Genomic DNA, 23,879 nt, shown 5'->3' with positions numbered 1-23,879 from the left:
GGATGAGCATTGGCCCAATGGCCCTCTGGGACTTCTTTTCTTCTTTCCTTTAAGGAATCATGCAGGTGTCCAATGAAAGTGCTGATTGGTCATACTGCTGTCTGCACTGAGCAGAGCCAGCAACAACCTTGGGTTTTCTTTTTTTTTATGCCAGTGTTTATTTGTAGGATTGGATTACTCAAACACTCACAAGTTGGTGGACAAAACATTGCATCAGACACTGAATTTGATCTAGTAAATGTGGGAGCAGAGCTGCATGAAAGGCTGCAGTCTAGAAACATAAAACATACATATATGAGTGCATTGCTGTGTATCTATAGATACAACCCCTGGCAAAAATTATGGAATCACCGGCCTCAGAGGATGTTCATTCAGTTGTTTAATTTTGTAGAAAAAAAGCAGATCACAGACATGACACAAAACTAAAGTCATTTCAAATGGCAACTTTCTGGCTTTAAGAAACACTATAAGAAATCAAGAAAAAAAGATTGTGGCAGTCAGTAACAGTTACTTTTTTAGACCAAGCAGAGGAAAAAAATATGGAATCACTCAATTCTGAGGAAAAAATTATGGAATCACCCTGTAAATTTTCGTCCCCCAAATTAACACCTGCATCAAATCAGATCTGCTCATTGACATTGACCCTATGCCATGACATTGACCCTACGTGTCTTTTTGCAAGGAATGTTTTTGCAGTTTTTGCTCTATGGCAAGATGCATTATCTTCTTGAAAAATTATTTCATCATCCTCAAACATCAGAAAAGTGTCCAAAATATCAACGTAAACTTGTGCATTTATTGATGATGTAATGACAGCCATCTCCCCAGTGCCTTTACCTGACATGCAGCCCCATATCATCATGACTGTGGAAATTTACATGTTCTCTTCAGGCAGTCATCTTATAAATCTCATTGGAAAGGCACCAAACAAAAGTTCCAGCATCATCATCTTGCCCAATGCAGATTCGAGATTCATCACTGAATATGACTTTCATCCAGTCATCCACAGTCCACAATTGCTTTTCCTTAGCCCATTGTAACCTTGTTTTTTTCTGTTTAGGTGTTAATGATGCCTTTCGTTTAGCTTTTCTGTATGTAAATCCCATTTCCTTTAGGCGGTTTCTTACAGTCCGGTCACAGACGTTGACTCCAGTTTCCTCCCATTCGTTCCTCATTTGTTTTGTTGTACATTTTTCGATTTTTGAGACATATTGCTTTAAGTTTTCTGTCTTGACGCTTTGATGTCTTCCTTGGTCTACCAGTATGTTTGCCTTTAACAACCTTCCCATGTTGTTTGTATTTGGTCCAGAGTTTAGACACAGCTGACTGTGAACAACCAACATCTTTTGCAACATTGCGTGATGATTTACCCTCTTTTAAGAGTTTGATAATCCTCTCCTTTGTTTCAATTGACATCTCTCGTGTTGGAGCCATGATTCATGTCAGTCCATTTGGTGCAACAGCTCTCCAAGGTGTGTTCACTCCTTTTTAGATGCAGACTAACGAGCAGATCTGATATGATGCAGGTGTTAGTTTTGGGGATGAAAATTTACAGGGTGATTCCATAATTTTTCCTCAGAATTGAGCGATTCCATATTTTTTTCCTCTGCTTGGTCTAAAAAAGTAACCGTTACTGACTGCCACAATCTTTTTTTCTTGATTTCTTATAGTGTTCTTAAAGCCAGAAAGTTGCCATTTGAAATGACTTTAGTTTTGTGTCATGTCTGTGATCTGCTTTTTTTCTACAAAATTAAACAACTGAATGAACATCCTCCGAGGCCGGTGATTCCATCATTTTTGCCAGGGGTTGTAGATATGTGAGCTACGCTATGATTCAGGAATGAAACATTTTATATTTTTTAATGATTAGATGCAATTCAATTGAGCCAAAGTGCCATTGCTTACCTTCACATACTGTATATATTTGATGAAAAACCAGGGACTTTTTTTTTTTTTGCTACTGTGGTGCAGCCTTTTGGCACTGCCTCTGCTCGCTAGAGGTGGACGATACTGGGAAGAGAAAAAAGCTTGAGTATTGATCTTTTTACACGAGGATCGTTCGATATCAATACCAGCATTGGTATCGATCTTATCGATATTAGGATCGATCCGCCCACCTCTACTGCTCGCCTTTTGTTCACCACTGCGAGCAGCACCACAAGCGCAGCAAAGAAGAACTCCAGAAGAAGAATCCAGCTATTGTTAGCATAGCATAGCTTTCCTGTTCCAAATCATATGACAATACTAACACATTTTGAAGTGAATATAAAGTTCTGATGGTTACCTGTATCCTTTATACTACCTACTGCTATTGATGTTGATTTTGTTTTTACTTCATTAAGCACCTTTGAACATTTACGAGAGTTTGAAGCCATGGAAGTACCAACAAAACAACATAAATTTGCCCAGTTTCTCCCACACCTGGCATGAGATACAGAATATGACTTCTTGTAGACTTGTGTCTTAATGGGTTTTGTGCATTGACAAAGAAATTGACATTAATAAATGAAGAGTTCATACGCAAAACCCAGTAAGTTTTTTTTTTTTAATGGAGAAAATGCAGTTGAAAATGGAGATTTAAAGGAAATCATATTCGGAAATGCACAGACTTTCATCAATAAAATGAAAACAATTTATTCAAATTCTTTCATATTTTGCACAGTGATGGTCACCTTGACAGCCAAGTACATGTTGGCCTCAACTAAAAATTTATGGTTTTGGAGATACTGGGTTTTGTATCTGAACTCTTCAAATTTCTTTGAAGTTATGGTATAGTATTAGCTTGTATTGTGAAGTCCTTTGAAAATGGTGGTGCTGTTTTATTTTTAGGGAAACACTTTATTCATGCACTGCTTCATTTCTGTGTGTTTCAGAGATCAGTGGTCATTCAGGACAAGGGTATTGTCAGGGAGGATTCAGTGCTGACTTCACCACGGTAACAAACCTGTGACCCCTTTTCCTGAACCACAAGAGGTTTATGTACAAATATTTTCTTTTCAACTGTAGTAATTCACAGGTTGAATCTTTCAGGATGGCAAAGTGGTCTTGGGAGGGCCTGGGAGTTACTACTGGCAAGGTGCGAAGGATACACCGATCAACCAGGTGATAGTCGTAATAACCAAAGCACAAAGTTTATTTTTGCTTCTGTTTGAAATCTCTTTAGGTCAGGTGATCACTGCAGCAAAGGAGGACATTATCAAAATGTACTACCCAGGTTTTTTCACGCAGTCTGTGAGAGGAGAGATCCAGACTAAACAGGTCCAGTCCAAGTATGATGATATTTATCAAGGTAATGACGTAAAAATAAAGTTTTTGGTGTGTGTGTGTGTGTGTGTGTGTGTGTGTGTGTGTGTGTGTGTGTGTGTGTGTGTGTGTGTGTGTGTGTGTGTGTGTGTGTGTGTGTGTGAGACTAAAAGCATATTGTTTGCCGTGCAAACGGATACTGATGTCTACAGTCTCATGTTCTACAGGCTACTCCATCGCTGTAGGAGAGTTCAGTGGCGATCAGGAGGAAGGTGAGTCTGAAGCCGTCGTAAAGTGGATTCAGCTGTAACATTTTACGAGTATATCTGTAGAATATTACACCAAAACTGTTGTCAATCCTGGAATTCTCTGAGCCTCCTGGTGAGTTTGATCTATAGTTTCCCTCCTAAATCTTCATTTTTTTGTGCACCACTCAGATTTTGTGGCTGGTGTTCCAAGAGGACTGATGCTTTATGGTTTGGTAAGAAAGCCTCATCACTCATCACTTTCATGTTGAATGTCATTTTTGTGCTTTGAGGCGGAGCGGCTTCAGACTCGGAACTGATAGTGGAAAATAAGAAGATGTAAAACAGTCTGAGCCGTGCTGTCACAGGGGGGACTGTTTCTTTAATGAATTCTTGACTTCAGACTGTGCTTGTGTTGGGTCTTCTCATGAAACATTCACTTCTTTTTTGCAGGTTTCCATTCTGAACGGCACTGATCTGAAGTCTGTGGTTAACTTCACCGGTGAGCAGGTGAGTTAGCGACGTGAATCGCCTTTGTGCCCCACTCCACTGCACGAGCTCTTAATTTGTTTAGTCAGTGTGAGTAAAAATAATTTCCTTTACAGCGTCTTCTTTACAGGATTTTGGTCTCTTTGTGGTTTGTTGTAAAGCTCAATTATTGAAAGGAAAGTTCTTTGGCATTTTGTGCAAACGCTTCTGGGAAAAAACTCCTGAACTGCATAACACCACGATTGACTTGTGTGAATAAATAAAATCAGATGGGAGTGACTTGGTTGACTTCCTAAAATGTCAAATGATCAGAAAATTCAGAAAATTAAACAAAAACTAACTTTAAACAAAAAACAAACAAAAAAGAAAAACTGGGCAGCACAGTGGTTTAGTGGTTAGCACTGTTGCCTCACAGCGAGAAGGTCATGGGTTCAATTCCTGCCTGTGGCCTTTCTGTGTGGAGTTTGCATGTTCTCTCCCCATGTTTGCGTGGGTTTCCTCTGGACCCTCTGGTTTCCTCCCACATCCAAAGACATGCGGGTTAGGTGGATTGGAATATTTAAATTGTCCGTAGGTGTGCGAGTGGGTGTGACTGTGTTTGTTTGTCTGTTTGCGGCCCTGTGACAGACTGGCGTCCTGTCCTGGGTGTACTGTGCCTCGCACTCTATGACTGCTGGGATAGGCTCCAGCTCCCCCGCGACCCTTAATTGGACTAAGCTGTTGAAGATGCGTGTGTGGGTGCACTAAAACTGTTGCACTCTTCAAAGCTTCATGGTCCCTTCGAGCCTTTATTCTGGTGATGTCAGAATTGTTGAGGTGCTTGTCTCTGGAGTTAACAAAGAAGAATGTGTGAGCAATGATGTCCAAAGTGAAAATGAGCAACACTCTTGTTCACAGATGGGATCGTATTTTGGATATGCAGTGGCGACGACTGACATCAACAGTGACGGGTGAGTCATGGGCTGGTTTTTGTCTCACACTATTCTTTCTTTGACTCGTTTCTCGTTGAGACTGGATGATGTCAAAAACTCATAGAACATCAGGAACTGATATCTGTGAGCTTAAAAACGTTTTGTGTGATGCTTTCATGCAGGATGGATGACTTGCTGGTGGGAGCGCCCCTGTTTATGGTGCAGGGGTCTCACAGCCGTCTGGAAGAGAAGGGACGGGTCTATGTTTACCTCCAGCGAGGTCCACTGAAGCTGGACCCCCACCTACCTCACTTGACAGGCACTCAGGAGTTTGGAAGATTTGGTAGCACCATTGCGCCTCTGGGAGATCTGAACCAGGATGGTTTTAACGGTGAGTGGGTACTGCTGAAGGTGCCATCTAAAAAAGTTGAGTAGTCGTGTACGTCCTGGTAACCATGCTGTCTCACTAAGGAGTCCTAACATCATTTTCCTGATTTCTTTCTGTAACGGACAAAATTTTTGATATCTTAGATGTCTACTGGAACTTCTGTGCTAAACTTGTGAATATAAAAGTTACTGAGTGATGGCTGTATTTGCTTTGTAATTTTAAAGTTGATTTCTGATGGACAGATCTTTTTCTGATTACCATATTTTAGAGTATACGTCACAGGGTTTTTGTTTGTTTGTTTGTTTACTAATTTGGGAGGCTTATACTCTATGTGACTTATGTTCCCCAAAAAAATCATGTGTTTTTCAACAACAAGGACTAATCAAACTCCAATAATAAAAGAATAAATGCCATTAATAAATGTACATTACACAATTGCACAATAACTCAAATTAAAAGGGCTGATAACACAATGCGACGGCATTTTTTAAACAGGTGCGGAAAAACGATACTCCGGAAAATACAGTTTGCTTTTGAGATGGTACCTTCTGAAATGGCAGCTCCAGTCATCTTAAAAACCTGCATCATCCAAATCGTAAATCTTTCTCCTCACTCATTGGTCTCATGCAGATGTGGCTGTCAGCTGTCCGTTTGGAGGGGAGGATCGGCGCGGACTCGTTTACATCTATAATGGCTACTCAGAAGGACTCAGGGACAAGCCGTCTCAGTTGATCACTGGCCAGTGGGTTGCTGAATCTTTTCCTGCCATCTTTGGATTTGCCCTGAGAGGTGCTAAGGACCTGGACATGAATGGATACCCAGGTGGGTGAGGACAGACACATTCTCAACTCAGTAACTCATTAAAAATGCATGGTAGAGGCTTGTTACTTACACCAATAGTACCCCTTGGGGACTGATAGGCCAATTCAAATTGAGGGTTGTTTGGTACATATAGGAGGGGTGACTGAGAAGTTTTGAGCATGACCCACTAAACGTAGTGTGTGGGTCTCCATCTTTTGCATACTTAGAACATGAATGATGTGCAGCAGTATTTTACTTGCATGTAGGATCAGTGCCGTAGATGTTGCATTGTTTGCTATCGCCCGTTTAGTGGCGATAACAGTGGAATGACACGTCATATTTTGAACCTATATATACTGTGGTGATGCAGATATGATGTCATTGGCAACACCTCAGAGGTGTATGTTCTTCTGAGTGCCTTAGTTTCATTGTAGCTATCTAGGTATGTATTTGCATACATGGCTACTTTAGTAAGGTAAGACCGTTTGGCTGCTCCCTTGTTTTTCATTCAGGGTCACCACAACAGATCCAAGGTGGACCTAAATGTTGATTTGACAAGTTTTACCGCATCGCCTTTACAGATGCAAGTCCATATTACATGGAGAATGGGCAGGGGTGGGGTTTGAATCAGGCACTCATTTAACTGCTTGGTTACCACCCCTACACATGGGTAATTTAGGACAGGTAGTTAAGTATGTAGTAATTGTAGCAGCATGTCTTAAGAATCTGAGTCTGATCAAACTTGGCAGGTACATTGGGCTTGTAGGCGGGAATAAGTTCATTGATTTTTTTGGTGATCAGTTAGTGATTAAAGTCAGCGGTCAAAGTCAAATGTCTGGCCCCATATTGATATGTAAGAAAATGACGATATGGAAGAAAATGACAATATTTACAGAAGTTAGTTCAGCTATTAAATTGTTGGGTCTACTTTTAAAAGTTATATAACATTTTCTCTACACGACTAATATACTTTAAAATGTGGGTGTGTCTTTGTTGTGCTCTGAGCTGTTTTGACCTAGATATATTTGCATTTAGTTGTGTCTTTACGTATAGACAGTACTTATAAGCAGTATTTTAAAGGGTGGTGTTTTATTTTGGGTCATGTCCCCAAACTATAACGGCTGTCCAAAGGGTTCTGTCTGCCATTAGTGTCCATAGCTCTACTGCCTACAGTCCTGTGTCTTTAAATTGTTTTAAAAGTACCTCAAACGTGCACAGTACAATAAATGTCAGCCACACGTGCAATGACATGTGATTGTCTATTTATGAGCTGTCAAGTCTTAGTGGAAACTCAGGCAATTCAAATGATATTTATTTATATTTAACACTGAATTCTGGTCTTTTGTTTTCTCAGATCTTATCGTCGGTGCATTTGGTGTTAATAAAGCAGTTCTCTACCGGTATGCTGTGACTTTTACCTGTAATCTGTTTTAAAGTAGTACAATTATCATTGTAATCTCCGATTTTGCTTCAGTCTATATTGTGTTTTTGTCATCCACAGATCTCGTCCAATAGTTTATGCCAGTGCCACTCTGACGGTTTCCCCCACCATGATCAACCCTGAAGAGAAGAACTGCCTGATCAGTAACGGAAACAACAGCATTCCTGCTTCCTGGTAAGTTGTATGCAATGCTAATATACGGGCTGTCGTCTGCAAAAAGACAGTTTTTTTCCCAGTATCCTCCACGGAAGAACAGTGTGCTGACAGGAAGTTCAGATAAGGACATCCATTCCGTCAGCAGTATTTGCATTACATACTAAGTGCTGGGTGACCTGCAGTATTTTACAAATGGCTTCGTGCCACACTGTTTCTATTGAGGGAAAAAAGGAATATCATGCTGAATAGCGCTATTGTTGGCTGTTTGTTTCCTCGTCCAAACATGCACAGCTCCAGAAAAACGGAGATGAAGCAGACATCGGTTTCCTTGCCGCTCCGCATGGTTGGCGCTGCGCTTACGTGTCTGCTCCGCCCCTTCCCCTTCTGGATCCTGATCCATAAAGGAAACTCTTGTATACACATGTGTCTTGATTACGCCATGTTGCCTGGTGATGAGAAGTTTTTGGGTGGGGGTAAAAGGAGCACAGATGGGATAATGGGAAGGATGGTGGGAGGGGAAGGGTTTTGCAGTTGCTTTGAATGAGATATTGTTCAGTGGGGGAACACAGCTGGGAAACATCAGGACACGGAGACTTCCACGGGCATGTGTTCGTAGTAATGTAGAAACTGGAGCATATACATAAAGTTATTACCACTCCTCAAAACTTTTGTTTTTTATTTGTTTTATTTCCTACACTTCCTCCCTTTCCTATGCTTTCTTTGACATGCTGTCCTTTTTCTTTGTTCCTTATGCTTTGGGTTGACGTGTAAAGGGGTTGGGGTGTTGGGTTTGCTGATTTTCGGATCAGCGTGTTGTGCAGCTGATGTCGTGGGAGAGTCCTACGGGCTTATAGAGACGGCCACTGACTGGTCAGTACTGAAACACAACACGCTGACAGATTTCACCCTTCTTAATGCTGCTATTCTGTTATGTTTTATGATTTGGGGAGGGGGGCTGACTTGTCAGCTTGGCTCATGAAAGTGGTTAAATGCAAATCAATCTGCGAACAGCTGACAATTTTTCCATCTTATGTGCTGCCAAGGCTGCCTTTTCATTGTTCTTTTGCTTGCAAGGTATCTCGAAAAGTCATGACTGGATGTTAGTGAAAGTTGATTAGATTTTTCAGGCTGTTTTTGTTTATGTTTATGTGCTATATTCTCTCAAAAATAAGAACAATTAAAACTGAACATAAACATACACGCCAGCTGATGTAACTAATGAAGACAATATTACAGAACTAATTGTAGACAGCAGAAAATAAGTAGATTTTAAGATTAGCCTTAAAAGATTCAGCTGAAGTGGAATTTCTAATGTCAACAGGGAAGATGTTCCACAAAGTAAAGGCACGCTAAGCAAAGGATCTGAAGGCTGCTGACGTCTTTGTAAATATGGCAATATTGTCTTTGATTGGACAGATTTATTATGTACCATGAAGATTTCTGTTAAGAGTAATGAAGGACTGAACCCAAAAAAAATGGAGGCACAAAAACAGGGAGGAATTCTCACAATGAAAAAGGTTTATTTACCAGGTGAAGACGAAGGATAAAAATACTGGTGGATATCATACATAAGTGAAGAGCACAAAAGAAGAAGATGAAGAAAAAAAAAATTCAGGGATTGCAGTAGGACTAACAGGCAATAAACCGCCAAGGAGAAAGAAGAAAAAGAGTGCATGATGACAAAACAGGGCACAGGTTGTTTATATGTTTATATATATGTATATGTATATGTGTATAGGTATGTGTATATGCATATGTATATATATATATGTATATATATATATATATATATATATATATATATATATACGTGGTCTATTAGATAATAAACCGACCCTTTTATTTTATTTTTTTTAACTATGTGGATTTGAATGACGTCCGATTCCACCAATCATGCTTGAACCCTCGTGCGCATGCGTGAGTTTTTTCACGCGTGTCGGTGACGTCATTTCCCTGTGGGCAGGCCTTGAGTGAGATGTGGTCCCGCCCTCTCGGCTGAATTCCTTTGTTTCACACGCTGCTCCAGACGGCGCGCATTGCTTTATCAACATTTTTTCTGGACCTGTGAGGAATATCCGAGTGGACACTATTCGAGAAATTTAGCTGGTTTTTGGTGAAACGTTTAACGGCTGATGAGAGATTATGAGGTGTTTCTGTCGCTGTAAGGACTTCCCAGGGAGCGGGACGTCACACAGCGCTTCCAGGCGCCGGTGTCGGCCTGTTTCGACCTGAAAACATCCTAATTTAAGGCTTAATTCGCCCAGGATGTCATAAGAGAACAGAGAAGATTCAGAAGAGGCCGGCATGAGGACTTAATGTGGACATTCCACTGTTTAAGGACATTTTGTAATGAAAGACGTGCGCGCAAACGACTCGGCGAATCTGTGTGCGCCACGACAGGAAAAACACCTCCGTGTTGAAAACCATTTGTAAAATTCAGGCGGCTTTTGATGGCTTTCAACAAGTGAGTAACTGAGAAATTGTTTAACAGCTTGGGCATGTTCCAACTTGCCCGTTAAGGTTTCCAACGGAGGTGTTTTTCCTGTCGCGACCCCCCGCGGTCGGGTCCGGCCCGACATGCGACTCTGCCCGCATGTTCTTTCATTACAAAATGTCCGTTAACAATGGAATGTCCGAATAAGCTCCTCATGCCGACTTCTTCTGAAAGTTCTCTGTTCTCTGACGACTTACTAGGTCAACAGAGCCTGAAATGTGGAAGTTTTCAACTTGAAACGGCGAGACGCTGCCGCCTCGAAGCGCAGATCGCCGTCAGGCGCCGTGGGCCGTCCTTAAAAGCGACACTACCAGACCAAAATCTCTCATCAGCCGTTAAAATTTTTACCGAAAACCAACTGAATTTATCGAATGGTGTCCACTCAGTTGTGCCTTACAGTTTTTGAAAAAATTTTTATCAAACAAAGCAGCAGTCTCTCAGCCATTCCTAAACAATGAAAAAAATCACTCAAAGACTGCCCACAGGCGAATGACGTAACCGACAGGCGTGAAAAAACTCTCGCATGCCCACGAGGGTTCAAGCATGTCTGATGTAATCACACGTGATTCAAATCCATATGGTTTTTGAAAAAAATAATAAGGTCAGATACTTTTCTAACAGACCTCATATATATATATATATATATATATATATATATATATATATGTAAGTACATGGGTGTGTATGTATATGTGTGTATGTATGTATGTGTGTATATATATATAGTGTGTGTGTGTATATATATATATATATATACACATACACACACACACACACACACATACATACATACATACATACATATATATATATATATATATATATATATATCAATCAATCAATCAATCAATTTTTTTATATAGCGCCAATCACAACAAACAGTTGCCCCAAGGCGCTTTATATTGTAAGGCAAGGCCATACAATAATTATGTAAAACCCCAACGGTCAAAACGACCCCCTGTGAGCAAGCACTTGGCTACAGTGGGAAGGAAAACATACATACGCACATATGTGAGTGTGTGTGTGTGTATATATATATATATATACACACACACACACAAACATACATACGCACATATGTGAGTGTGTGTGTATATATATATATATATATAGAACACACACACACACACACACACACACACACACACACATACATACATACATATATATATATATATACATATTCTATTTCTACCTCATTTCTTATGTCTTGTACTGTTACAAATTTTATTATTATTGCTTATCCTTGCACACGCTGTTCGATGAACATTTTCCTCTACTTGCACCCACCTTGTGTGTTGTTTTAAGAGCTGACGTAACATGTGAATTTCTCCTATGTGAGATCAATAAAGTTTATCTATCTATCTAGGTGTGTGATTACAAATTAAGTGCAGGTGTGCAATCACAGTAAAGATGAGCATAGTGTTAAATCAACTCTATCATAGTATAAATGAACTCATTTAGGGTTAATCAACTTGACTTAACACTTTCTGGTTACTGCAGAGTCAGTTTTATGATTTAAATGCAAAATTTACAGTATAGAATTATTGTGAATGACTGAATGGTATAAGCATAATGAGCTGCAGCTACAACCTATTCCTTCTTGGTTTTCTTCTAAAATCATGTTACACATCATCAAAGTCCCAGAATTTTCTAGGTTCATGCAGAAAATCCTCTGCTGTAAATTTAGCTCTGAAACAGCTTGTTGTAGACTTTTGTGACATATGTCACGGAACTACACATTGCAGCTTCCATTTGCTCCATTAGGCAGACCCATTCTGTGCTCTCTATGACACATCCACAATTGGGAGGGAGAAGAAAAAAATGTTTCCTCAGGGTGGCTAACCCTGGCTATAGCTTTCCAATGCTGTATATTAACTTGCTAATAATATGTGTAACATGACCCCTTTAAGGTCATATAAACAGAAGGATGCACTCAAAGTGCTCTCTTGTATTGCTGTAATTATTCATGCCTTGTAATGTAAATATGGATAAAAAAAAATAGGAGAGATTGAGTGATGCTGAGTGAGGTGCTTTGTGCCTACAGTATACAGTAGTGCAGTGGCGGTCCTAGAGTGATTTACTCCCCGGGCGAAACCCCCTGCATGCCCCCCCCGCGCCCACTAACGTGTCCACCACCTCTGCCCCACCACCCATGAAAACACTAACTTCGTCCAGAACACCCACAATCCCACAAATTAACTCACAACAGCTATTTTAAAGAACAAATTTCCAGTTTTAATGACTACTGCAATAACAAACACAAAGAAATTGGCACAGTCTAATGTGTCATCATCCATGGACTTATCTGTAATGATCATCTCAACGTTTGCAGGAGGGCATCATAATTGTTTGCCACAGTGCTCACTATCCGTACTTTTTCTCTGTGAAGCCCGTAAAATTTTCACCGAAAGCCAGATAAATTTTTCTAATGGTTTCCAGCTGCCAGTCTCTAACATTTTCTGAAAAAATTCTGATGGAAAAAAAGCCCAAATCATTCCGCCATTTCCCTGACAATGAAAATCCGCCGAGGGGGTGGACCACTCCTCACTCAAAGCCTGCTCACAGGCGAATGACGCAACCGACAGGCGTGGAAAAGCTCACGCATGCGCACGAGGGTTCAAACTTGTCTGACGCAATCACGTGTGATTCAAATCCATATGGTTTTTGAAAAAAATAATAAGGTCGGATACTTTTCTAATAGACCTCATATAAATGCAAAAGGAAATAATTTAACAGTGACTGCAGTGTAATTGTAAAGTAGGATTTCTGTGACATAAACCTCATGATGAATTTTTTTATAGTCATTTAAACTTGTAATTTCGTCAAAATATGTAATTGCCTTTAATGTTACCAGGACAGAGTCATTTCTAAAATATGAATTTGAGCACAGTAAGTGGAGAACTTCTACTTGTGAAAATGTCTTTTGACTTTGATTCATGGACATTTTTAATGATCCGTTCATTTATTGTTAAAATATAAAATGATATAAAATGAAACAGCTTTTTTAAAAATAATAAAATAGTTGCTGTTCAAAGAGCTTTTTATTTAGAAGCAGGTGATGTTCTGCTGGATTCTCTGGACCAGATGAAGGTCTCTTCTGCAGCTTTGAACTCTGGTGGTGTTGCTGAAAAGCAGAGATGTTTTCTTTCGACTGGACTTCGTGGTGTTCAGCTCATCAATGGAAGTTTGGTTGTCTGCACAGCAAATGTTCCTGATTGGGACAAATAAAAATATTTCTTTAAATATAAAGAAACACTAAACAGTTTATACATAATAAAGGGGGGAAAATGGCAAAAAAACGATGGAAAAAACGCCCGAAAAAATAAGTTATTTAAAGTTGAGCTTTTGTGGTGTCTGAAAAAAGCTGTAGCTTTATTTGGTAAAAATAAAAAAGACTGAACCATTTAGAAATTAAAGTGTTCACTCAGATCAACTGTGCTAAAAGGCTAAGCTAACGTTAGCCGATCATTAAACCTTCACAGTTCAGTAAACGTCACGTTTTATTTTTACATTATTCTCACCTCAGTAAAGCTGCAGAACTAAACTCCGTTGGGAAACTGGGACTTCGCATATATCCAAAAAGTGGAAGATTTCGGACTGAGTGGGTTTGCTCCATCACCCCGGCGGTCTGCCTCGCTCTGCCCAGGGATGATGCCTGAAGGCCGGCTTCTCTGTGCGGGTCGGCCCGCTGTCGCGGTTCGATCAATATCCCACCAAATTGACAGTCCTCCCTCGGTCGGTCTCACTCCGAAAAGTAGCTGAAAAAAGCTTCTCCCAGCAGGGTGATGGGAGAATCGTTCTCCTGTTTTTTAAAGGTTGTTTTGTGGTTCAGGCGACCGAAGTTGAAGACGGCGATCGCTGAACTTTTTTCAGGTTGTGGAAACAGCCAGAGTGTGATGTAGCAATCTCTGCCCCCTTGCTGCTTCCGAAGAGATGCGTCTGACGTCACGACGTGTTGGAAACGCACCGCCCTCTGCCGCACTGACAAGCGCAACCCTCCACCTATCAAATCCCTTGAACACAGACACACGCCATATCCCTTTGTTTTAAAATTAATTACTTTAGTTAATTAATTTGGTTTATTTGTTAAATACGTGATACTATTGAATAACTAATATTTTGCTATATTTTCCAGTATTTCTTTTTCTTTCTTTTTTATTTTTTTTTGATAACTCTAACATCCGAGGGGGCGAGGTTGATGACGTGAGGGGGCGTCGCCCCCAAACGCCCCCTCGTGGCACCGGCTGTGCTCTTAATGCTATGAAAAAAAAAGTAGAAAAGGGGGTGTTCACAATAATAGTAGTGTGGCATTCAGTCAGTGAGTTTGTCAATTTTGTGGAACAAACAGGTGTGAATCAGGTTTCCCCTATGTAAGGATGAAGCCAGCACCTGTTGAACATGCTTTTCTCTTTGAAAGTCTGAGGAAAATGGGACGTTCAAGACATTGTCCAGAAGAACAGCGTAGTTTGATTAAAAAGTTGATTGGAGAGGGGGAAACTTATATGCAGGTGCAAAAAATTATAGGCTGTTCATCTACAATGATCTCCAATGCTGTAAAATGGACAAAAAAAAAACAGAGACACATGGAAGGAAACGGAAAACAACCATCAAAATGGATAGAAGAATAACCAGAATGGCAAAGGCTCACCCATTGATCAGCTCCAGGATGACCAAAGACAGTCTGGAGTTACCTGTAAGTCCTGTGACAGTTAGAAGACGCCTGTGTGAAGCTAATTTATTTGCAAGAATCTCCCGCAAAGTCCCTCTGTTAAATAAAAGACATGTACAGAAGAGGTTACAATTTGCCAAAGAACACATCAACTGGCCTAAAGAGAAATGGAGGAATATTTTGTAGACTGATGAGAGTAAAATTGTTCTTTTTTGGTCCAAGGGCCGCAGACAGTTTGTGAGACGACCCCCAAACTCTGAATTCAAGCCACAGTTCACAGTGAAGACAGTGAAGCATAGCAGTGCAAGCATCATGATATGGGCATGTTTCTCCTACTATGGTGTTGGGCCTATATATCGCATACCAGGTATCATGGATCAGTTTGGATATGTCAAAATACTTGAAGAGGTCATGTTGCCTTATGCTGAAGAGGACATGCCCTTGAAATGGATGTTTCAACAAGACAATGACCCCAAGCACACTAGTAAAAGAGCAAAATCTTGATTCCAAACCAACAAAATTAATGCCTCGCAGATGTGAAGAAATCATGAAAAACTGTGATTATACAACTAAATACTAGTTTAGTGATTCACAGGATTGCTAAAAAAGCAGTTTGAACATAATAGTTTTGAGTTTGTAGCATCAACAGCAGATGCTACTATTATTGTGAACACCCCCTTTTCTACTTTTTTTTTACTAATAGCCCAATTTCATAGCCTTAAGAGTGTGCATATTATGAATGCTTGGTCTTGTTGGATTTGTGAGAATCTATTGAATCTACTGGTACCTTGTTTCCCATGTAACAATAAGAAATATACTCAAAACCTGGATTAATCTTTTTAGTCACATAGCACTACTATTATTCTGAACTCTACTGTATGTACACTGACTCCGCCATAAATCGAAATTCTTCCCTGATTGTGTCCTTGTCCTTTGTGTCAAAAACAGTGTCAACCTGAGTTTCTGCCTATCTGCTGACGGGAAGCACCTACCAGACAAAATCGGTGAGCCAATTTTCCACATCTGCACTTTATTACAAGTGAGGAAACTGTCAAATAGCCACCAGAGATACAGCATTAAATCTCTTGCAGTCTGCACATTAAAGGCCTTTGGCAGGTGATCTTGCATTTTATTGTGAAGAGGAAAGGATAACAGCATTCCAGATATCTTCAGCGAGCCCCCTCTTATCAGTTCTTGCACTACGTACATGCCTACATGGAGTTCTCATGTTTAAGTTACATGTAATATATTGCGAGTGCTTCAGAATATATATAGAGATCTTTTTATTTTATTTTAAACCCGTCATTATGTAGCTCCAGAACATCCATCAGGCCATGAATGCTCATTTGTGTCCATTATGTGTTCCAGATTTCCAGGTGGAAGTGCAGCTCGACAGCCAGAAGCACAAGCAGAAAGGTGCCGTGAAGAGGGCCCTCTTCCTGGATTCCCAGCAGCCCTTGCTCCAGAGAAGTGTAAAGGTGCGCCATGGTATGCGCATCTGTAATCACACCAAGATCTACTTAAGAGTAAGTACTTTTTTTTATTATTAAAGACTATTCCCAAGCTTTGGCAATAGCCTCAGCATGTGGCCTGTAAAACCCAGTGAGTGAATGAATGCGGATAAAAAAATCCAGATTTTTGACATTATAATTAAAAAAAAACAACTTCTTAAAATTTGGTTAATGTTAATTGGGCTTGATGCAGAGATTAACATATTTTCCAGACTACAGTTCATGGTTTTGTTTACTTGTTTGAATGGTCTTGCGAATTATATTTCAAGGCAACTTATATGGTACAAATATACTGCATTATCATTTATGGCCACAAGATGGCACCATCCGCTTGCGTGACATCGGAATTCTCCTCCTACACACTGATCTGAGAAAGAAAGAGGTTCTGGATCTTTGAGAACACTGCACTCAAATTCTTTGCACTTCACACTGCTAGGCTAAGGTAAGGCTGACTGTACAATTGGTCATTTTAAAAAGGTTATTTACATTTAGTAAAGTACGTAAATGTGCCTATGTTTAGCTCAACATTGAAGTGGTCTATGCTTCTAGACACTTCTAAAGATGTTTTAGTTTGTTCAGTAATGTCAAGGAGCAGTTTAGTCTGAGTACTTTTTTGCCTCTTACATTAACATTAATTAGCCCTTTAGCTTCTGCTTACGCGATAAAGAAATAATGCGAGTGAAATGATGACCGCCAAAATGTCTAAAAATAGAGATACAGCTGTAATTAGGAGGAATTCTCATTTATCAATATTATGTTTACATGCCCAGGTAATTGCAGAGATAAATATAAATGATTTTGCTGACAGGCCTTCTTGTTGCATGAAGCAATAGTACCATGTTTAAAAAATAAATGTGACCATATGTTTTTTCCTCTTCATGATGCATTTTTTTGATTGATACTATGCAACATATAGTCTTGAAAATACGTTAGTTATCATCCCATACCTGATGGAAATTACAAGCAGGTATCACTGAAGTTACATGTAGCTTGAAATGAGCTTGTTTGTTAATTTCTTTAATTTCCAAAGTATAGGTCTTTTTCTGGGGCAGAATGGTAGTATTACACACACCTTGAAGAGTAAAACCCCCAAGAAATTGGTGCATGAGTTTCAATTTATTATGGGTTTTCTTAAATCAACTGCAATATGCTTGGTTAATTAAACTCCTTCTCACGGTGATACAAGCTGCATCTCATGAAATCCATGTTGTGTGGCTGCTTCTTTATTGCAGGATGAGAAGGACTTCAGAGATAAACTCTCCTCCATTTATGTGGCCTTGAACTTCAGCTTGGATCCCAATGCTGTGGTTGACTCCCACGGCCTGCGGCCCATCCTCAACTATCAGACCACCAACGTAATTGAACAGAAGGTACTTTGAAGGGCTTTTCTGATCCTCTTTTCAGCACAGTTTAACTTTGTAGTTGTCTACCGTTAGTATGGAATGGAGCAGCATGTGCAGTAACTGATATGTATATACAGTGGCTTGCAAAAGTATTCAGCCCTTTGGTATTTCACACATTTTAATTAGTTTATGGCATTTCAAATACAAAAAGTAAATCAGGTTTCTCACTATAACAATTTCTAAAATTATCTTCCTTAGACTCAAAGTGAAAGTAAATTTCTACAACTTGATATAAATTAATTAAAAATATAAAATCCAAGATGATGGTTGCATAAGTAACCAGCCCCTTTGGTTTAATACTTGTAAATTATTAGTTTAATTTCCAGTTTTCTTCAGGCAAGTCAGGGGATGGATACATGAACATTTCCAAGTCACTGAATATGTCTTGGACTTTATTTGCATCAGTTATGAAGCAATACAAATAGTTTGGCACTCTATGGTAAATCTGTGTGGAGTAGACAGTTCTCAAAAACTGAGTGACTGTGCAAGAAGGAGAAGAGTGAGGAAAGCCACCAAGACATCCAGACAACCCAGAAACATTTACAGGCTTCTGTGGCTGTGATTGGAGAAATTGTGCACAGTGCATGTTTTGTATTTTGTATCCCCAGTTATACAGCTTCATGATGAAGAGGTATAGAGGAGGGTTTTATTAAAAAGAAGACCTGAAAGTTCAGCTACAATTTACCAGAAGGTACATCTGAGATGCAAGCCTAGATTTAATGTTTTGGTGAAAGAAAACCCTCCTGTGTGTCATCATGAAGCTGTATAACTGGTGATACAAAATACAAAACATGCACTATGCACAATTTCTCCAGTCACAGCCACAGAAGCCTGTAACTTCTTCTGGGTTGTCTGGGTGTCTTGGTGGCTTCCCTCACTCTTCTCCCTCTTGCACAGTCACTCAGTTTTTGAGAACTGTCTACTCCACACAGATTTACCACAGAGTGCCATACTGTTTGTATTTCTTCATAACTGATGGAAATAAAGTCCAAGACATATTCATTTACTTGGAAATGTTCATGTATCCATCCCCTGACTTGTCTGAAGAAAACTGGCTATTAAATTGATTATTTACAGGTATTATACAAAAGGGGCTGGTTACTAATGCAACCCATCATCTTGGCTTTTATATTTTAATTAATATATATCAAGTTGTAGAGATTTACTTTCAGTTTGAGTCTAAGGAAGATAATTTTAGAAATTTTTATAGTGAGAAGGCTGATTTACTTTTTGTATTTGAAATGTCATAAACAAATTAAAATGCGTGAAATACCAAGGGACTGAATACTTTTACAAGCCACTGTAAGTGAGATAATCTTCACTCTGATCAGTGTCTTCATCACCAGCCAGACACTCCCTGACTCTGCTGGTCCTGACAAACAAGCAAGCCTGTTCCTTTAACTAATTCTTAATTGTAACTGTTCTTCTGAGAAGAGGTACAGATTGTCTGGAAAGCTTTTCCAAAACGAAAATATGAAGTATGCAGATAGTGGTGCATAAACCTGTTCCAGCATGGCTAGATCGCAGCCCATTTCTCTTGTTTTAGACATGGAGGTCAGGTCAGGTCTGGGACTGAATGATAACCATCCATGCAGAAAACCTGTACATCCCCACTTCTCCATAGTAGCCATGTATCTGCTGCAGCCAGGTGAAATGTCGGTGTCCCCTTGGCCTTGTCCAGCCAGCTACCAAAGACATCTCCTCATCACCTTAGGTTACTCGTTAGTGTTCACATCTCAAAACAATACAGTAAGACAGGAATTACTAAGACTGTAAAGACTTGGACCTTCATCCTCCTGAAAATATATCAGCATCAACAAATCACTCTGCCCAGCAACCCATGACTCCAGAAACTCTTCCCAGGCAATTCCCAATCCCAAAGCTATGCACCCACAGGTAAAAACCCAGGCATTTCTTGACCCCAAGAGTTGGTAAATATTCCTGAATGGGAATCATACAGGTTTTTTGCCCAGTAAAATGAAATCTGATGGTAATTTGCCAGGCTTCCTCAGATATTAAGTAGAGTATCCACTCAGCTGTGCAACAGAGTCCACCATATGTGAGTTCAGCAACAGTTCAAATTGGAGAGTTTGAAGAAATGCAGTGACCAATGTTTGATCTCCCCCCTCTCTCGAAATGTATATAGATCTTTTCCATGTTGGATCAGGATTAAACCCTGTCATTGATGTCCTCTGTAGATATCAAAGCTGTTGGGCCTCCAACAGATGTGGTCTCTCGCTCAACCAAGACGTTGCATCAAGCAACTTATCAACTTTAAATGTAAGACACCAATTTTCCCTGATATCCGGAGAGGAAAAAAAAAACTGAACTGTATGCCAAATGGGAGTAGGAGTCAAACTTCTAACATATTTCATTAAACTTGCGTAGCACTCTGTGTATGAATGAAGAACGGCACGTATATTGCTGCAGCCATGGCCTTGATCGGACATGTGATGCCCTGTTGATTTACACATGTGCTTTGAGAATATTTAACGTACTGTAAGCTCTGCCAAGATCTTACTGTGATCGGGCTGGAGCGAGAACAAGACATGGTTCAAGCTCTCATTTTAACATATTCCACATGTTTCTGTGAAGATTTATGGCCTCATGATAGATCTATTCATTCCTGTCATTTTCAGATGGTATAAGAATGGGTCCATTTATGCAAAATTTGTAACTTTCCAAAATGATGTCAACTTTTTATGAAATAGGTTTTTAATTAGCTTAAAATATACCATCTGACCAAATGATTTGTACACTCACAGAAATATTTAACCCTAACTTTTAAGATTTATGTAATTTTATTACACGAGAAATTCCCATTTAGTTTTTTTAGATAATTTTAATACAAAGCTACCAAATAAACCTTACATGATGCATATTCATTACTGTAATAAATCCTATTCATTTGAAATGCATAATCCTCAGCTTTATGTATTTAGTATTAATAAAATATAATTACTCTGAATCAACAATAATGACAGTATTTATTTAAAATACATAAAGTATATTGTTTGAATTGCATAATTATGTTAGCTATACAAAATAAATGGCATAGGTAACATAATTATTATGCAATTCAAACAATATACTTTATGTATTTTAAATAAATACTGTCAATATTATTGATTTAGAGTAATTATATTTATTAATACTAAATACATAAAGCTGAGGATTATGCATTTCAAATGAATAGGATTCATTACAGTATTGAATATTTATCATGTAAAGTTTATTTGGTAGGTTTGTATTAAAATTATCTAAAAAAAAGTAAATGGGAATTTGTCATGCAATAAAATTACATAAATATTAAAAGTTAGGGTTAAATATTTCTGTGAGTGATACTGATTTTTGCCAGTTTGACAAGTTGATATGTCACACGATGTCAGGCAACAATTGTCTTACGACCAGCATTTGTCCTCTGCACAGGGAGCACATGTGGCTGCGTTAACATGGCGGTTACCATGGTGTCCTTAATTAGAGCCCTAGATAGTGTAATGACAAGGGAGGTGCTTGGCCCTCTCTCTAATCTCCTCATCCATTTCTATTTATTATCCTCCTCCTCTTGAGCATCGGCACGCTGTCACAATCGTAGCGATCTGCAGGGCTTTCCCTGCCACACGCTCAGCGGTCATCTGCTTACCCAGCACTGTTTATTTGCCTTTCTTGTCTTTTCCCCTGCTGTAATCTCTGAAACCCCTTCGCCTGCTTTCTCACCAGGTCAACACAGATATCCAATGTCTCAGTAAGTTCCTTTAAGCCTCAGGCTCCTCCCCTTCCATAAGATCTTTTACCGCTGTGGTTGGCTGGGTGGCGTATTGCGTGGTGAAAGCGTGGTTTGCCACATGGTGGTTTGATGTGGGATGTTGGTAAGAGCTTGGCTGGCCGCTTTGTGTTTGGTTCAGCAGGACTATCTTCTCTGGCTTTTGACAGTCATCGCTCATCGTTTCCTTCTCTTATGTCAAAATGAAAGCGTGTGTGCTGGGACAGCTGGTTCAGGAGAGTGTGTCTGACAATAGAATACTGAATCATTGTCCTTCTGAGCCATAAATTTGTTTTTAATTATCTGTTGTGCAGTGATGATCCCTCTTAAAAAAAAAAAAAAAAAAGCACAAACTGCAGTCCAGGTGTGTTTATGGTGGGTGGCAACGCTTCATCTGGGGCGGAATCTATTAGTCATAGCACATGTGGCATCCGGCTACACTCATGCTGGTGTCTCCTTCATTGTGATATGTGATTTATTGAGTGTATCTAACTTATTCCATATAGAAGAAGCACAGTGTCGGACAGCCTGTATAACAACCGCAGTGATTTTTAATGCTTTTATTTTCAAATTATGTATCTTTTAGGCTCAGATTTTGTTGGATTGTGGAGACGACAACATCTGTGTTCCTGATTTGAAGCTGGCGGTTCATGGGTGAGTCTGTTGTCATATATTTAAGACAAGTTGTACCATGTCTCACTCATATCACACACCGGCCACCTCCAACAACCAGTAGGGGGCAGTAAATATTGATATAAAACTTACGTATGTCCCAATCGAATCAAGTAGTAGGTATCGGGCTCAATCACTATTACCAGGCTGCTCAAGGAAGCCCTACCATTATTTAATGCTTCCGATCTTAAATATGATCAATCTATCTTTGTTAGTTGGCTATGTACCACAGGCTTTTAAGGTGGCAGTAATTAAACCATTACTTAAAAAGCCATCACTTGACCCAGCTATCTTAGCTAATTATAGGCCAATCTCCAACCTTCCTTTTCTCTCAAAAATTCTTGAAAGGGTAGTTGTAAAACAGCTAACTGATCATCTGCAGAGGAATGGTCTATTTGAAGAGTTTCAGTCAGGTTTTAGAATTCATCATAGTACAGAAACAGCATTAGTGAAGGTTACAAATGATCTTCTTATGGCCTCAGACAGTGGACTCATCTCTGTGCTTGTTCTGTTAGACCTCAGTGCTGCTTTTGATACTGTTGACCATAAAATTTTATTACAGAGATTAGAGCATGCCATAGGTATTAAAGGCACTGCGCTGCGGTGGTTTAAATCATATTTGTCTAATAGATTACAATTTGTTCATGTAAATGGGGAATCTTCTTCACAGACTAAGGTTAATTATGGAGTTCCACAAGGTTCTGTGCTAGGACCAATTTTATTCACTTTATACATGCTTCCCTTAGGCAGTATTATTAGACGGTATTGCTTAAATTTTCATTGTTACGCAGATGATACCCAGCTTTATCTATCCATGAAGCCAGAGGACACACACCAATTAGCTAAACTGCAGGATTGTCTTACAGACATAAAGACATGGATGACCTCTAATTTCCTGCTTTTAAACTCAGATAAAACTGAAGTTATTGTACTTGGCCCCACAAATCTTAGAAACATGGTGTCTAACCAGATCCTTACTCTGGATGGCATTACCCTGACCTCTAGTAATACTGTGAGAAATCTTGGAGTCATTTTTGATCAGGATATGTCATTCAAAGCGCATATTAAAAAAATATGTAGGGCTGCTTTTTTGCATTTACGCAATATCTCTAAAATTAGAAAGGTCTTGTCTCAGAGTGATGCTGAAAAACTAATTCATGCATTTATTTCCTCTAGGCTGGACTATTGTAATTCATTATTATCAGGTTGTCCTAAAAGTTCCCTGAAAAGCCTTCAGTTAATTCAAAATGCTGCAGCTAGAGTACTAACGGGGACTAGAAGGAGAGAGCATATCTCACCCATATTGGCCTCTCTTCATTGGCTTCCTGTTAATTCTAGAATAGAATTTAAAATTCTTCTTCTTACTTATAAGGTTTTGAATAATCAGGTCCCATCTTATCTTAGGGACCTCGTAGTACCATATCACCCCAATAGAGCGCTTCGCTCTCAGACTGCAGGCTTACTTGTAGTTCCTAGGGTTTGTAAGAGTAGAATGGGAGGCAGAGCCTTCAGCTTTCAGGCTCCTCTCCTGTGGAACCAGCTCCCAATTCAGATCAGGGAGACAGACACCCTCTCTACTTTTAAGATTAGGCTTAAAACTTTCCTTTTTGCTAAAGCTTATAGTTAGGGCTGGATCAGGTGACCCTGAACCATCCCTTAGTTATGCTGCTATAGACTTAGACTGCTGGGG

The 23,879-nt window shown here is 39.5% G+C and overlaps 1 protein-coding gene across 1 annotated transcript in view; it reads left to right on the top strand.

Annotated features, from left to right (window-relative positions):
* itga5 (integrin, alpha 5 (fibronectin receptor, alpha polypeptide)) overlaps nucleotides 1-23,879 on the top strand; it is a 100,437-nt gene that overhangs the window by 40,287 nt on the left and 36,271 nt on the right. The window contains exons 5-19 of the mRNA XM_034173104.1: nucleotides 2,874-2,935; nucleotides 3,031-3,076; nucleotides 3,164-3,289; nucleotides 3,471-3,515; nucleotides 3,681-3,724; nucleotides 3,942-3,998; nucleotides 4,875-4,927; nucleotides 5,071-5,279; nucleotides 5,907-6,098; nucleotides 7,432-7,477; nucleotides 7,579-7,692; nucleotides 15,789-15,844; nucleotides 16,209-16,366; nucleotides 17,584-17,721; nucleotides 22,104-22,171. Coding sequence (XP_034028995.1) covers nucleotides 2,874-2,935; nucleotides 3,031-3,076; nucleotides 3,164-3,289; nucleotides 3,471-3,515; nucleotides 3,681-3,724; nucleotides 3,942-3,998; nucleotides 4,875-4,927; nucleotides 5,071-5,279; nucleotides 5,907-6,098; nucleotides 7,432-7,477; nucleotides 7,579-7,692; nucleotides 15,789-15,844; nucleotides 16,209-16,366; nucleotides 17,584-17,721; nucleotides 22,104-22,171 — 1,414 coding nt within the window. The remainder of the gene's footprint in view (nucleotides 1-2,873; nucleotides 2,936-3,030; nucleotides 3,077-3,163; nucleotides 3,290-3,470; nucleotides 3,516-3,680; nucleotides 3,725-3,941; nucleotides 3,999-4,874; nucleotides 4,928-5,070; nucleotides 5,280-5,906; nucleotides 6,099-7,431; nucleotides 7,478-7,578; nucleotides 7,693-15,788; nucleotides 15,845-16,208; nucleotides 16,367-17,583; nucleotides 17,722-22,103; nucleotides 22,172-23,879) is intronic.

Source organism: Thalassophryne amazonica, chromosome 6 (assembly GCF_902500255.1).
Source record: "Thalassophryne amazonica chromosome 6, fThaAma1.1, whole genome shotgun sequence".
NCBI lineage: Eukaryota > Metazoa > Chordata > Actinopteri > Batrachoidiformes > Batrachoididae > Thalassophryne > Thalassophryne amazonica.
Note: the sequence above shows the minus strand (reverse complement) of the source record. Positions and strands in the feature narration are given on the sequence as shown.